Genomic DNA, 15,994 nt, shown 5'->3' on the forward strand with positions numbered 1-15,994 from the left:
CAAATCCCAGAGCTCATCCGCCTAGAATAGAACCAAATAAACAAATTAATTCAAAGCAAATCTGCCTCACCCTGCTGTGACACACACTAGAGTGCTTTGCCAACAAGATCCCAGTAGGATGGCTTTTTCTGAAGTGTTGCAAGCCATGGAGTAATGTTCCTCCTCTGTTTTTCCTCTGTGAAGTTGGCACTGCCCCTCACAGTAAGTGCATATAATCCCTTTTCTTTGTAACCAAAATGCTAATGATTATTTTATTTAAAGCCCTTCATATGTTGCTTTTGAGGTTTTTGTTTTAGAAAATCTCATGATCCTGGGAATGACAGGAGTTGTCCCTAAAGCCAAGGGGTGGAATTCCTTCAGGCAGGCAATAGGTAGTGCCCAGCCAAACCCTGCTGCTTGCACATAACATGCTGCCTTCCTCAAGGATAGATCTGATGTGAGTAGTTTCAAGCACAAGAGTTGATATTTCCCTGTCTTATGCCACCGGTCACCTTCACCCAACGACTCTTCAGAACTTAGGGCTGAAGTTGCCCTCAAGTAACCAGCACTAGTACAGTGAGCATTGCTGGGCTGGGGAACTCTCACTTCTTTTCCTTGCGGTGCTGCCATCTATGCAGTAAAAGACCTTGGAACCCCAGCCACATTAACCCATAGGACTATGCTTGGGGTCTCTCACCAGAGATCAGAGAATAAATGTGCCCGAGCTTCCAGGGCTTGGTAGCTCTCACCTAGACTCCCTAGAGCTCCATACGGCTTTGCCTTTGTCGCTAACAAAACCAGCAATAGCACACCAGGTAATAAAGCAGTAGATAACAAGCACCAGAAGTTCCTTCACCGGTAGCAGGGCTCAATTAGTAGCTCAGAAATGTGTGGGCAGGTCATGCCTGGGCCCCATGGCCATCAGGAGTAGATGGTACTCTGCAGAATCTCAGGAGAGCTTCTGAAAGAGGCTGGTAGGGACTGAGGTAGGACTGAAAGTTCACTTCTCTGCAATTATTATGGTTAGCCTTGCTGACTACTGAAAAACAAGCAGTGTTTGCTGTCCTCATCTCAGTTTAGATCTTGATTTTAACAAGACAACAAATATTTTATCAGCAGGTAATAATTTCATTATCTATCATTATCCATCACTCTTTGACCAATCCCACTTGCTCTGTCTCCATCCCTGAATGACCTCTAGCCAGACTCCACTCCAAACAGTGTATGAACCTTCAGCCTGCAAAGCTGAGCATCTGCCCAGAAGCACAGGTTACCTGTGCTGCTTTTTCTCAGGAGTCCCAGTCATGCCTCCTCCCAGCAGCTCAGCCACTCATTTTCAAGGTTTTCCTGTGTTAGAAATAGTTAGGTAATGAGTATCCAGACTTGGGACTTCTGTCTCTGGGATAAACCCATTCATTCTTGGATTCCTACAGATCAAGGCCAGAAATTATCAATAGATATTCTAAAATCACCTCCAGGACAGCACAGATCATGCATCTTTAGCTATTTATATTTGCATTGTTCCAGTGATGCCTCATCTCCCAGTAGCACACTTTCTTCTCCTGAAGCTATCGTATTAGGATTTGGGGAATCCACTACTGGGGTGGTTTTTTTCAGAAGGAAAACAGCTATACTGCTGCGTATGGGCGTGATTTCTAGTAGGGAATCATTTGGCTTTGGTGTGCAGATGTTGTTGTTTCATAGTTTGCCTTTCTTGGTTAGATTACAAGGCTCTTTACACCTGGCGTTTTGTTCCTGTGGAGAAACCTGTGCCCTGTAATCAGAGCACCTCTTCGTCTTCTTTTTGCTAAATTGAAGAGATTGAATACTTTAGGTTTCTTACAGAAAGGCATTTTCACCAGCCCTCAAATTATTTTTGTCATGTTTTTTTCCCATATCCTCTCCAGTTTTTCAACATCCCTTAGATGTGACATACTTCACATCAGAGGTAGATGTGGTATTTTAGCATATGTACACCCTGCTATGATGAGGATGTGTAGGGAGGCAAAAATACCTCCCTGTTCCTGCAGTGTTTCACTGCCCTGATGTCAGGGCATTGAACTGACAGTTCATATTTAATTGCTTGTCATTACCCCCAAAATCTTTTCAGAATTGCTGTTTTCCAGGATCGTCTCCTATCTGCAGCTGCTGCCTGCATTCTTTCTTCCTAGAAGTGTAATTCTGCATTTGGCTCTATTAAAATCCCATATTGCTTGGATGGATTTGCCCTCCACAGTGATCCAAACTGCTTTGTGTGATTGCTCTGTTCTCATCACGATACACCACATTGCAAATTTTTGTGTCAGCAGCACACATTATCAATGTCGATCGTATGTTTATTTCGAAATAAAAATATTTATTTCCAGCTGAAATCCTTAAATCGTGCCAGGCCTCATACTGATCACCCTGGAACCCATCTAATTCCCTCCCCAGTGACAACTGCTTCTTGTGTTCTGTCACAAAGCCAGTTTGTTATTCATTTCACATGTGCGTGATTGACATTGTACTGCCCTGTTTATTTTTTTATCAAAATAGCATGGGCTCTCAGCCTGTTGGTGTGCATGTGTGTAATTCTATTGAATTATGAAAACAGACTCCTTTGACAAGAGTGGTTCTCCATAGACCCCATTGACTTGACCTCACTTCTATATTCCTTTCCTTTAGTTCCTAATTAATTGACCTGTGCGTCATCTTTTCCATTCTGTTGTTCAGGGCTGATTTCAGGCTCACTGGCTGACAGTTACCTTGTGTATCACGCTTGACCCGCTTGAATACCAGCATAGCATTAGCTCCCTTTCCATCTCCTCAGATCTTACCGTTATTCCAAGCTGTCCAAGCCAGGAATGTCAGTGAGCCAGAGCTACTGTTAGCCAACTCTTTTTGGATTTATCCAGTCCTGTTGGGTTTAGAAATGTGTGTTCCCTGTAGACACTGTAACACCTCCTCTGTGCTGGCTGTGACAGGGAAGATGGTAAAAACCGTAAGGTGGGGTGAACCTCTCTGGGCACTTTGGTGGGACAGAACTAGCCTCTTTGCCCCAGCCATTCAGTCAGAGATGGAAGTGTTGGACAGGGTATGCAGAAGACCTGTCAGTGCTTAAATTCAGTTGCAGAGGAATCCAAGGCTGGGACTTTCAAAGAATCTCAAGGGGCATATGGGCAGCCAAGCTATTTTGGCCCTGGTGTACTAAAGCCTTTTTCCATGCAGGTGGTGCAGGCGAGAGTGAGGGAGACATTTGCTGATAAGCACAGAGCACCCTCTTGGAAACTTACTGCTGCCAGTCAGTGAAAGGGAATGGGAGCAAGTGCAGTAGAGCAAGATGTGCTGTTTTGCTGGTTTAATGCAAAGAGCTCTGCCTAGCCGTCTACATGGCTTGATAAAAGAGTGTAAGAAGTGTGACCTTGTGAGCTAGATGGCTTCTCCATGCTTAGTCCCCAGAAAATACCAAAAGCCATAAATGCAGTTACTTCAGAAGGTTGTAACTGCACTTACAGGCTTGAGATTTTGGCCATTCTCTCCTTTTTTGTGACTCTCATGGGCCAAGTTTTGTTTATTTGCTTGGCCTGGCTTCTCTTCTGACTGCCTCGCTGGTTTTTCAGTGTTCATTTGGGGCTGGGAAGGCAGGTGCTGAGAAAGTTCCCACAATAAGAACAAGCGTATTTGGAGCTGCTTGTGTTTGCTGGGGAAGTGATGTGGTGGGGCAAGGAGCAGCCCTTGAGCTTGATGGGCAGGCAGAGGTTCTTCAAGGCAGCTGGGGCATCCCTGTGGTGGGGCAGCCTGATGTGATGGTACAGGAGGGGTATCTTGGTGAATGCTACGCCCTGCCAGGCTCAGGGCATGGGGCATCGTTCCTAGGGTGAAATAGTGCCATTGTAATGACTGAAAGCAGGTGAGGAGTGGGACCCTGCTCAGGTAGGCAGAGCTCTGTGTCCAGGTGGTGGCTCAGGCGGCTCAGGCAGCTCAGCAGTGAAGGTTACCGCAGGGTATCCTGGTGGACAGCGCAGTTACTCATGAGGAGTATCAGTTCATTTTTTCTCTTTCACAGGACTCAGAGCAGAATTGGCTCTCCTGTCTCCCCCCAGCACATAGGGCCATCACGGACTGTCCGGCGCTACCCAGCCAGCAATGGCCAGCTCACCTCTAATGCACTCCCCAATGGGAATGGACATGAGCAGAGCAGCTCTGGGCCACACACGGTTTCCCAGGAGCACACCTTGTCTGCAAGGGGTAAGGCCTCCAGGGTTGTCACTCTTTTGGGGCTTCTTGTTGGGGTGTTGTAGGGAAGGGCAATGGTGTGACTGAGTATCCCCCAGAAACCCTGGACTCCAAGGAGCGTGTTGCTAGGTGGGATGGAAGTGGAATGTGAGCATGGGCATTGCTGGGCTTGGCAAAGAAAGAGACCCTACCGAAGGAGGACAGATCAGGGGAGGAAAATGCTGACGGCTGGGGAGAGGAGCCAGGGGGGATGTGACAGATGCCTCCTAGAGGTGTTGAACATCACCCCAGCATGCTGCTGTGAAGGTGATTGCCTCAGTCTATAGGAACGGTGTCTCCCAGCTTCCTCCTCGGCCTGAGCAGCCCTCAAGGTCAGATTGTGCAACTAGCATCTAGTTCTTCCCTTTGGCTGCCCCCTTGGTGCATTCTGACATGAGCAGGGCTCAGGCCAGGCTGCTGGGACGTGCAGTTGCTGAGCCTCAGCACCTCCCCAGCTAGGACAGATGCAAGTTGTCTTCTGCAGCTTGGCTCCCCCTGAAGCTGTGATTCCCCAAGGAGGCACCATGTGGCATCTCAGCCCTTATGAGCAGGGCTGTGAGCCTGACTGAAGCTGTAATCTGAAAGCAGCGATTGAAATGGGGAGAGTGAGGGTTGAGCACAGCAAGGGGAACACTCACAGAAATGGCTGTCATGGTGGGCAGGGGTGGAGGGCTCTGATGTCGAGCCAGCTGGTTCATGGTTACACAACTGTTCTGCCTGTCGTCCATTTTCCACAAGCCCCCAAGAGCTCTGAGTGTGATTTCCCCCTGTATCTAATGTGAGGATGGTGAGGGACCAGGAGGGGACCACAGGTAACTGCAGGAGGTCAGGGGACGCTTGTAGGGAGACATTGGTTTTCTCAAGCCCTAAGGCTCTCTTTGATGGATACCAGTGCGGCTGTTCATGTGGGAAGCCTTCCAGTGGTTTAAGGGCAGCCAGTCTCACAGCTACTGACGTAGCTGGAGAAGGAATATTGTCTAAAGCAGAAAAACACCCTTTGTACTGGAGTTAGTGTGTGTGTGTCCCTTCACAGAGAGTTATGCCACTCCAACTGGGCAGGCAGAGCATGCCGCTCTCCATTTTTCACGCGTTGATAGACCTTTACTGATGCTGGAGCAGAGGACAGGCTAGAGTGAGCAAGGGGCAAGGAGACACACTGCCCTGGGGAGGGACACAGACCCCTCCTTGCTCTGGGAATGCTTTGGAGCTTGAGCTGCAAATTACCGGCCCCCTGGCCTGGAGATGTTGTTTCCACTTAGCACTATCTTTTTCTTTCATAGGGGCCAACCTGACAGAGAAGATTAGGAAGATAAAAATCGTCTTCACACCCACCATCTGCAAACAGACATGCCGGAGCGGGCGCTGCTACAACAGCTGCGAGAAAGGAGACACCACTACTCTCTACAGCCAAGGGGGGCACGACCACGATCCCAAGTCTGGCTTCCGCATCTGTGAGCACCCCGAGGCCCCCAGCCCACCTTCTTGCCTGCTCCCCCCACTCTCCTCCTTCTGCCTTTCCTGCCTCTGCAGACTGAGGGCTTGGGCTGCTATAGAGATGGGAGGAGATAGCCTCTCTCAGTGCCTTGGAAAATATCTCCTGGGGTCTTTGGGGCTTACTCTGTCTGTGTCTCTGGGGGAGGAAGACAGACCTTGCCTCATTGCTCTCCTTCCTGGGCAAGCAACTTCTGTTTCCATCCCACCCCAGGTAGAGGGGACGCGTGTGTTTGAGTCAGGCCTGCAGCCAAGCCTCCCCACCCCCTCCTTCTCAGAGCCAGCTCACTGCTTTCGTTGGCATCCAGTCTTGGGGCTGACTTTCATCACCTAATTTCCTCCTGTTCTCTCCTTTCACTCACGTGGCAGCCAAGGGAGCTGGCTGCAGGTTGTGAGCTGTTCTTATAAACAGGGCTGCTGAAACCTCTGCTCGCCTTTCAGAGCTGCTGGGATTGCTCATCAGGTCACTGGGATACCCAGCTGTGGGTTGGGCACAGCCTCTTGGAGCAGTACCTGGTGGGACTCGTCCTCTAAAAGCCTCTGTAACTCTCAAATTCTTCTAACACTGAGAGAATACAAAGTCTGGCTGTTGTGGACACCAACTGATATGGGGTTCACAGGAGTTTCTGCCTAGATGCCAGTCCAAAGATGTGTCTCCTCCCCCAAAAACTGGTTGCTGGTATTGAGCAAATGAACCTGGAGCAGATGGGAGCTCATCCCCTGGGGTGAACCTGACAAGGCATCCAGGGATGTGCAGCAGCAGTATCTCATCTCACGCTGAAATGAGTCAGTATGATCTGTCAGGGAATCCCGTGCCTTGCCTGAGTGTTGCTCACACTGAGAGATGCTCTGGGTTGCTCCTAGCATCTGATGAAGCCAGAAAAGACGTGACTTCAGTTTCATCTGTGGATGCTTTTTCCGAGCCTGTGCAGATGAATTGCTCCTGGTTCTTTTGTCCCACTCCACACTTATCCCACTTGAGCTGCTGGCAGGGCCAGGGCTGGCCAGGAGACAGGCTCTGAGGATGTGGCTCTCTGCCCGTTCTCTCTGCCTCTCCCGTCCCCACTGAGTTCCCTTCTGGGCTGGGATAAAAACCCTGCCAAGTGGGGAGGGGGCAATGCAGAAGAGAAGGAATTGTGCTGACTTGGCAGCTGCCGGAGCTCCTGCCCCACTCCAAGGGATCCTGCTGTGCCAGCAACACCACCTTGGCCTTGGGGGACTGCCCCACAGGGCATGGGTGCCCCAGGCTGGCCGTGGTCCCTGGGCCCAAGGGAGGGCTCATCATCTTCAACCCATCACTCCAGTCATGAGCAGAGCTTGGGGAAGATGGTGGTGCACAGCAGGGACCCCAGGCTGCCTCCAGGCTGCAAGTGGTGACTCCAGCCCAATGCTGGGCCTGGTCCTTGGGCACCATGGGGCTAATGGTGGCCCAGATCCAGCTGCCTGGCCTCCCCCAGCTGCCCCTTGGCTACAGGCAGTGTCTCAGTTTCTCTGCTAAGCAGACCTCTTTTTGCCTTGCAGACTTCTGCCAGATCCCCTGCCTGAATGGAGGGCGCTGTGTGGGCCGGGACGAGTGCTGGTGCCCCTCCAACTCCACAGGGAAGTTTTGCCATCTGCCAGCTCCCTCTCTGGAAAAGAAGCAAGGAGGGAGAGACCCAAAGACCCTGGCCAGCAGCTCCGTGAAGCACTCCACCTACACCCTGCCCTTGTCCAACCAGCTGGGTGAGTGTGGCTGGCGGCTCCAAACCCTGCATTCTGCTCTTACTTGAGTGCTCCTCAGATCTTCATTAACAGGCCCGAGGAGGCCACTACCTCCTTATGCTTGCCTTTTCAGGCCAGGTTATGAGAAATGTGGTTTCCCTAGTTTCTGAAGGGCTCAGGTTGCTGGGAAAAGTTTTTGGTAGACTTGTCCTGGTTTTGGGCCAGAGAAGTATTTTCTCTTAGATGCAATCTTCCTCTAGATTTCCTGGTGGGGTCAGTCTACCTCTCCTCCCTTATGATTTTGTTGATGACAAGATGCTCTTCGGGTGCCAAATTGTTGCCAGATTGTCACAACTGTGGTATAAACTCATCTTCCAGCTTCCCTAAACCCTTCCCTGGTGAATGTCCACATCAACCACCCTCCAGAAGCCACTGTGCAGATTCACCAGGTGGCCAGGGTGCGGGGTGACACAGAGGTGTCGGAGGAGAACAGCGTGGAGGCAGTCCTGGTGCCTCAGCTGGCTGCCATGCCCTGGTACACCTATACCCATGGGAACGGCAACAGCATTGCCACAGAGAGCAGCCGGCAGCAGCAGAGAGCCCCGGGGCTGCTGGGGAGGTGCTTTCGGGAGGCTCTCCATGGGCAGGTAAGGGGACACCCGTCAAGCTTTGGAGCATGTGTAGATACATTTCTTGTGGGGTATGGGTGCATTGGGTTATGGGGCAGGGAGGGTGGCCTTTCATTGCATGAAGCTGTCGAGCATCAGCGTGAACATCACCCAGGTGCCGTGGGCATGGGCAGCAATGTGTTGGTACTTGGGAAGAAAATCCCTTGTTTTGGCCCAACAGGGAGACCTTGCTGCCTTGCCCTGACCAGGCTGTGCCCTGGGGCAGCACAGCCCAGACTTGATGGCTTTCACACACAGTCTCATTTAAAAAGGGTGCCCTATTTATAGCAACATTTACAGCCATGCTCTGCGATTATTGTAGGAAACGTATAAAACATAGGAAAATTCCTTTCTCTCTCAGACGATAAATGAAAGTCTGATTTCCATGGAACGACGCCTTCCTGGGCAGCTCAGTCGGGGCTTGGGAAGCAAATGCACGTGAGGAGCTTTCTCACCCCTGTCCCGCAGTCATCGTAATTTCTTATTTTGTCTTTCCCCATATGTTTCTCTTGCATCATTGGAAAAGCATTGGACATTTTTGGCACCCACAGGAACACCTGTGAGCTCCCCGGAGCAGCTCACACTGAGCAAGACCCCCCAGCTGGGCAGCCTGGGACTTGGCCCCCTCCCCAGTGCTCCCCAGCCCTTTCTGGGGGGCTGCTCCCAGATCCTATCCCGTCCTTCAGTCGCTCCCATCCAAGCCGTTTCTAGCGGGATACATTCTCAGCCATTCCCCAGTGCAAAAATAAATGAGATCAGACCCTCGGGCTGGAAAAGCCCTGCTCCTCTGTGGGGAGACAACAGCTCTTGGACCCTGGGAGCAGATGATGATGCATGGAGATGCTTGTGGATACCCAGAGAGGCTGTAGGAGATGCTCTGGGGAGGGCAAGTGGGCTAGCAGGGGGTACGCTTGCTGTGCTCACACCTCACCCAACCGGGGTGATGCCGTGCCTGGGAGAGGGCGAGGAGCCTGGCAGGGAGCGCTTGCCTCTCTCCGCTCAGCCACAGCCGAGCCGATCGGTATGCGAGCACTGGGCAGGCGGCCACGCGCGCCTGGAGAGGGGCCAGCTCCGGCCTGTGGGCTGCGGCGGCTCTGCTCTAATGGGGAAGCCTGTAATCCAGAGGGCCTTGCGGGAGGGCTGGGGGCGGCAGGAAAGAGAGACTCATTAAGCAGAGGAAGGTGCCTGACCACAAGCTCCCCGCTGGGCTGGAGTGGTGCACCCATTTCGCTGGCTAATCAGCCAGGCACGGGGCTGATCCCAGGGCTTTGCCAGGTGATACCATCTCTGGTTCATCTCCTGCTCTGTTTGATGTCCCCTTCCCCTCCAAAGGGTGCAGTCGAAGGAGTCTCGTGTTTTTCTCTCTGCTACTGTCTTAAACCGCATCCCTGGTCCCACCACGTCCTGGTGCGGAGCTGTGCTGGGAGGGCCGTGCCAGCCTCTGACCCCAAACCATAGTCCCCCATGCTGGCTCTGCCACTGCTGCACCAGCCAGCTGCAGTGGACAGGAGTGCGTCCCCTCCCTGTCCCACAGAAGCCTGATCCTCTGGTCCTCTCTCCACAGTGCACAAACCCCCTGCCAGGGCTGACCAAGCTGGAGGACTGCTGCGGCAGCGTGGGGCTCTTCTGGGGTGCGGACTGGTGCCTGGCCTGCCCCCCCCGGCCAGGTGAGTACTGCCACTGCCTGGGACTGTGCGAGGGATGGCCTGCACCCTTGGCAAGCAAAAATGGTCAGGCTGCCTCCTGCAGCTTGGGAGGCATGGACCAGACCCGCGGGTCCCCTGCCATGTGGCTCTCCCTTGCCCAAGGCCCTTGGGGTTGGGCAGCATGTCCGAGGTGGTATGGAGGGCCATGCTGGCTGCTGCCCCAGCCCATGCACCAGGGAAGAGCACTCCGGTTTGGCTGCTGGCCCTGGGCTCCATGCTTTCTCCCTAAATTGTCCCTGCGAAACCCCGGTGCAGCTGGCGGTTCCTGCCATGCTAGCCTCGCTCAGAGGGAGAAAAGGGAAAAGAGTGGCCATGGTTTTAGGAGGTGCCGTTCTAGATCGGTGGAGGAGGCTGCAGACTCGGCCCTATAGAGTTACGGGCTTGCTCTGGGCCCAACATGGGCTTGGCAGGGGCTCTGGAAATAACACTACATCAAACAATTGGCAGGAGCGCACCCGGGGTCCGTTCCAGGGGCACAGGCGTCCAGCTCCGTTTCTGCTGCGCTTGGGAGCCGGACAGACTGATCCAGCAGGAGACGGGGATTCCTCAGCTGCTTTGCTTGGGGTGCTCTGTAACAGGCACAGCCCCTCGCGCCATGGCCCCATCCCACGTTGTGGTGGAGAGGCCATGCTGAAGAACTCCTGGCTGGGGGGAGGCAGCCCCACAGGCACAGTGGCTCCAGCAGCCAGTGCTGAGCGGGTCTGGTGCAGGGCAAGGTGCACATATCCAATGCAACGCAAGCAGGGAGCTGCTCACCTCCCCCCTGCCTGCCTGCCACCTGTCATCACTGCCTGGCTGCTCATTCACATGCCTTCACTGGGTCGAAGGACTAAAGTGAACAGACCATGACCCATGGTCCAGGAGACTTTGACCCCTGTGGAGCGCGGAGGTGTCCAAGGTAGCAGGTTTTGTGCAAGTGTGGTGTTGGCACCTTCTAGCTCTGCCCAGAGACTGTCCTGCTCACACGCGTGCTCCCAAGAGCTGTTTTTGCATCTTGTCCTCCCTTGATTCAGTTCCTCCTCAGCCAGGGGTAGGGCCAGCTGGAGCCAAATTCCTCACAATCACAGATGAGGTTGTCAGCATCCTGGAACCCAGCGCAGGTCTGGGGAGCTCTGATTGCTGTCATCTTCCCCCCCTGCATGGCTCTGCTGTGGCCGTGGGCCACGCTGCTACCTGCCTGCCCTTGTCCATGTGCCAGCCCCAAGGGAGCCTTGGGCACAAGTGGTATGGGGGTGACCACAGGGTCTCCAGGTTCAGCACAAACAAGGAAATGCCCCACACAGGCCTCAGCCCCCTCCTCTTTGTCCCCGACCTTCACATCCCGTGTCATGGCTTTCTCCTCCCCATCCCACAGCAGTCTCCCCGTTTCTCACCTTGTCTCTCTGTGATCCCCCATTATGAAGCAGGAGGGCAGCTTAACACTTCAGTTAGGCTGCAGATGGCTGCAAAATTGCTGCAACTCCTTTCTCTTTCTCCGTGCCAGGATGCTAGGTATTGCTTGGTGACCAGAGCTGCAGCAGTGATTTAGATCTTCAGGCTTCAAAACGTGTCTGTAATCACAGGCTCCCAAGACATGAAAACAGGCACAAAATACCCCCATGTGCTCCTTGCAGTCAGCCAGCCAGTAGAGCAAATGCACTTAAGAAATGCCTCCTAGTTGCCAGAAGGTCCCACTTCCACAGCTCAGCACAAGCCCTGTGTCCCAGCAGCAGATGAAACTCAAGGGAGGTTGTCACTGCTGGTCTTCATTGAGTGGACAGATGCTTGTCTGGCTTTTTTTCAGATTAATTCTATGGGGATATAAAAACTGTATCCCCATGGGTCTTCTGTCTTCCTGTGCCACAAGAAAATCCCATTCTCAGTCCTTCTGGCTTTGGGCAATAAAGTTCCCCCTTGGAGACCAAATGGCTCTTGTTGATTTTGGCAGGAGTTCAGGCTAGTTGAAGGAGCCGTTTTCATCCTCTTTAATCATGTGCAAGTATCTCCCTTCTTTGGCGACCTCTGATTAACTGCCCCATAACCAGCCCCACATGCAGGAGACCACACAGTGCAAAGTGAAGGGAGCTGTAAGGCGGGCACTTGATGGGGGCAGCCTAAGAGAGCCCAGCTGTTTTGAAGTGAGAAGCCCATGTGGCTGGCATGGTTTTCTCTGGTGTGCTGTCTTCACACGCGAGAGATCTTGCCCTAGAGTGGAGCCAGGGAAACAGTCTTTTCTCCATGATCTTGCTACTCTAACAGAGCCATCGAGCACTGTGACCTCTCATTGCCCTGTGCCTCCTCCGCCAGAGCTCCCAGGTCCACGCCTGTCCAGTGTGAAGACATCGCTCTGCATTGTTCCTGCCTGTCGACCACATCCCACACTCGCATTCCTTCTGTCTCCTGGTCTTGCTGGCCTATGTTGTGCTCACTCAAAGTCACTGGGCTGTAGTTCAGTGACCTGGTGTCTCATGCACAGAGATAACATGTCCTGTGGGTCTTTCCAGCTTTCTTCTTGGCACTGTGGTCTTCTCAGAGAACTTCTCCTTGCGCTCGTGTGTCCCGGGGAGGCGTGCACCAGAGCAGACTTGACAGCGCTGGGAATTTAATTCCAGCAACTAGAGACAGAAATGGCAGAAGCTAGTTCAGTGTAAACACTTACAAATGTACAGAAGTGCAGCCAGGCAAGAGCTAGACAAATGGAGAACTTGTTTGGATTGACTGTCTGCCCGAGACACTGATTGTTAGTAGAGTCTGGATACGTCCGGATGTCTCCGTTGACTGCAGCTTTCATGTTTGGTACGTGTTTGTGTGCGGAAAGACATCAGAGAAGAAGAATCAGAGGCAGGCATCTGTCCGAGTGAACCTGCCATGACCAGTCCCTGCTATTTTTTGTGTTTTGCCCAGCATCAGAAAAGCCAAAGTACTTGAATGCTTTGCCTGCATCCTAAAGAGAGCATGTTAAAAGCTGAGTTCAGAATTAAGGTAGGGGTGGGGTTGACCTGGCCAGGACTCTCTGAAGTGGGTGTTACATTAGTTTCAGAGGTTTCCTTAGGCTCTGCTCAGGCTTTTGGCTGTCTGGTTTGCTTCTGGGAGGATATATCTTGTTAGGCCCCTTCAGAGAAGTGGGCACAGAGATGGGTATTCAAGCAGGCTGTAGTAGAAGCTGCTGGGAGTTTGCTGAAGATGTGACCCCCAGGATATGTCAGAGGCAGCCCTGGGAGAAGAGGGAGAGCCAAGAGCTTGCTCCGTGAGCTGTTGGGGCAAAGGCTGTCGCCCAACCCATGAAAGACAGAGATGAGCCACAGGCAGGGGCCTGGAGAGTGGCAGGACACCTGCATGCTGTTGGGCGGCTGCAGTCCTTCAGCTCTGTCTGGAGATGGCTGGATGAAATGTACTGCACTGCAAGATAGGATAAATCAGATGGAGACATCCAATGACTCTCCTGGGTCTTTAGCACTCGGAGGAGGCAGTGAAGCACACACTGAAAGACTAGAACAGGGAGGTAGGAGTATATGGGAGCTAGAAGGTAAAATGTGGAGAAGACTGACGGTGGGGAAAGAGATTTGGAGGCTTGAGGAGGCAGCTGAAGTAGAGACACTTGGTCATGGCTGGGACGAAGCCCAGGGACCAGCAGGGTATTTGAGCAGTGCTGGTGAGGAAGCTGCGCTGAAGCAATGTCCTGTCCTGTGGCAAGCTCAGGATGTGGGGTTAGTAGCAGGCGCACTGCTGGTCAGAGCTACTCCTGCTTACCTGCCAGACCATATGCTATTTTGGGGTATACAGTGGTCTGTGGAGAAGAATATGCTGGAATGAAGTCAAGAGATGGTCCATATAAACTAAAACCAACAAGACCCAAGCTGCAGGTTGACACATACCCCAGGGCAGGTGTGGATTTGGACACTGGTTTCCCTGAAGCCTTGGCCCTCCTCAGCCCTGTGGGGATAAGGGAAGCTGGTAGCAGAGAGTTCTGCCCAGAGGGGATCACAGCCCTCCTCTTCCACCTCCTCCCTGTCCCTGAGACCACACACCTCTGCGACCAGCAGCGCTCCAGTAGAAGCCCATACTAGTGATGGGCACTGTCTCCGGTACTGCCCAGGAGCTACAAGTCTCACCTTTCTGTGTGGGTTTGGGGGACTTTCGGGGTGCAGCAGTAAAACTGCATCTTCCAGGTCCTGATTTTTCAGTGCCCCCTGTCCCTTATTTCAGGCTGCAGTCAGCACCCACTGGTTGTGCTCACTGTAGATCTTTCTGGGCTGCTTTCACTCCTCCTGCCTATGGGTTTTAACTGCATTAAGAAACAAGTCTTTGAAGGCTATTGTTTTGGTTTTATTCCCACTCCCCGTGTTTTTTCAAGTTTTTTGTCCTAGAGAAAAGTCTGAATTTCACTGGAAAGTTGGATCTTGTAATGTCTGGCTTGGCATCCGCAGCACTCCCCAAACAGACCTCCCACTGCGAGAGGGGTGGCAGCTCACCCATGGAGCTGTAGTCATCAGAAACGCCGAACAGCTCTGCAAGCCATGCGCTCCCCTGCACTGTGCCTGCAGGCATTGAAACAGCCACAGGAAACCCCTTGAAAATCATCCCCCTGGTCTGCTCTTGTTGTGATCAGATTGGGGAGGATACAGGAAAAGAACCCTGGAAATATGGGAAGAAGCCTATGGAGAGGGCTGGTTCTGCCACTGCTACAACCATGTGCCACAGGGAGTCTGCCCAGGACAGTAAAGAAGGGCTGGATGTGGGGAAAGAAGCTGAAACCTCTGCAAGGATGTGGCAGTACTGCAGACAGCAATGCTTAACCTGGGGAAGCGCAACATTTTCCGGTCTGCCTTGTTCTGTAGAGTGCTTGTTTTGCCCATCATTCATCTGCAGCATCATGGTCTTGGCACACAACAGCACAGTGTTGCAAAAGTGGGGGGTTTTAGGTACAGAGGTATTTTGTCCTAGCTGGAAGACAATGTGGGAGCAGAATGAGGACTCTTCTGTTGAAACGACCCCAAAGGCCAACAGTAATTACTAGAGTCTTTTTTTCCTTAAAGCATCTTTTTCACCTTGAAGTTCTTTATTGACCATGAGTAGAGGGCTTAGTTTCATATTGCACATCAGCACTGGTGCATGCCCTCCCCACCTCTGCTACCCTAGCCTTTGTTGGGGCATTGGAGAAAGTCTTACTGGAACCTGCCTACCACAGACTACCCAGAGGAGAGGAGAGCAGTTGTGACAGATCTGGACTGAAGGATTTGTGTCCTCTCCCTCTTGTCCATTCTGCCCAGGAACTCAGCTTATCCCCACAGCCCCAGCCCTGTGTACTTCTTGGCCTGGCATCTCCAATACATTTGCTCTCGGGAGACTGCTGGGGGGTCTGAGCTGCTCTGCTCTTCTGCCAGTGAGTTCAGCAGCTGAGGTCCTCTCTGCAGTGGAGGCTGATCTTCTCTGCTTCACACTAAACCAGGCTGAGGTTTGACTGGGTCCACCACCCCCACCACTCCAGATGCTACGAGACCACGCACTCTGACTCCTTGTCATCTCCCACGTGCTAGAAAACGCAGGGCAAGCAGAGACACCACAGCCGCCCTCCTGATTGCATGCTCTGTGCCCACTGTGGGCATGGGGAGATGCCTGGGGTCCAGCCCAGATGGGGGTTCTTCTGTGGAGCTGATCTGGGGTCTCCAGAAATGTCTGTAAGTCCTGAAAGTGGCAAAGGAGTTCAGCAAGGCAAGGTTTCTCAGAGAGATAATGCCTTTTGTATGATATATGGAAAGAGTTGAAAGAAATGGGCTAGCTTTCAGCAGCCAAGCATTTCCTCAGTTCTCATCTGACCGCAGGCTTGCCTCTTCCCCTTTTAACATAGTGATATTGGCTGGCCTAATGCAATGTATTATCTCACCCTATAAACCTTGCCTTGCTCAGGCCTTTGTGGCTACCACCACTAAAAGTGGTTTATTTCCGCTTCACCATCAGCCTGAGCTTCTTCATCCCATCTTCAGAGAGTGTTTGGGGAGCCAGGGCCTTTGGGTAAAGCCTGTTCCCTGGGAAGTGATGGAAAACTAGCCCAGCTGCTTAAAGATCATCCTGCTAGGCTGCAAAATCCCTCTGCCTGATTTCTATGCATTCATTTCCCTTCTTACTCTGCTCTGTTTGAGTGTTGTTCTAGCTGGGGACAGAGGTGCTGGTGGGAGTCCTGGGCTGTGGCTGCTTTGTGCTCACCTCCAGCCTCGG

General features: G+C 52.5%; 1 protein-coding gene across 1 annotated transcript in view; it reads left to right on the top strand.

The window, feature by feature from the left end:
• LTBP2 (latent transforming growth factor beta binding protein 2) overlaps nucleotides 1-15,994 on the top strand; it is a 76,004-nt gene that overhangs the window by 31,556 nt on the left and 28,454 nt on the right. The window contains exons 5-9 of the mRNA XM_049826000.1: nucleotides 4,025-4,206; nucleotides 5,514-5,684; nucleotides 7,246-7,446; nucleotides 7,804-8,072; nucleotides 9,658-9,760. Coding sequence (XP_049681957.1) covers nucleotides 4,025-4,206; nucleotides 5,514-5,684; nucleotides 7,246-7,446; nucleotides 7,804-8,072; nucleotides 9,658-9,760 — 926 coding nt within the window. The remainder of the gene's footprint in view (nucleotides 1-4,024; nucleotides 4,207-5,513; nucleotides 5,685-7,245; nucleotides 7,447-7,803; nucleotides 8,073-9,657; nucleotides 9,761-15,994) is intronic.

Source organism: Accipiter gentilis, chromosome 22 (assembly GCF_929443795.1).
Source record: "Accipiter gentilis chromosome 22, bAccGen1.1, whole genome shotgun sequence".
Lineage (NCBI taxonomy): Eukaryota > Metazoa > Chordata > Aves > Accipitriformes > Accipitridae > Astur > Astur gentilis.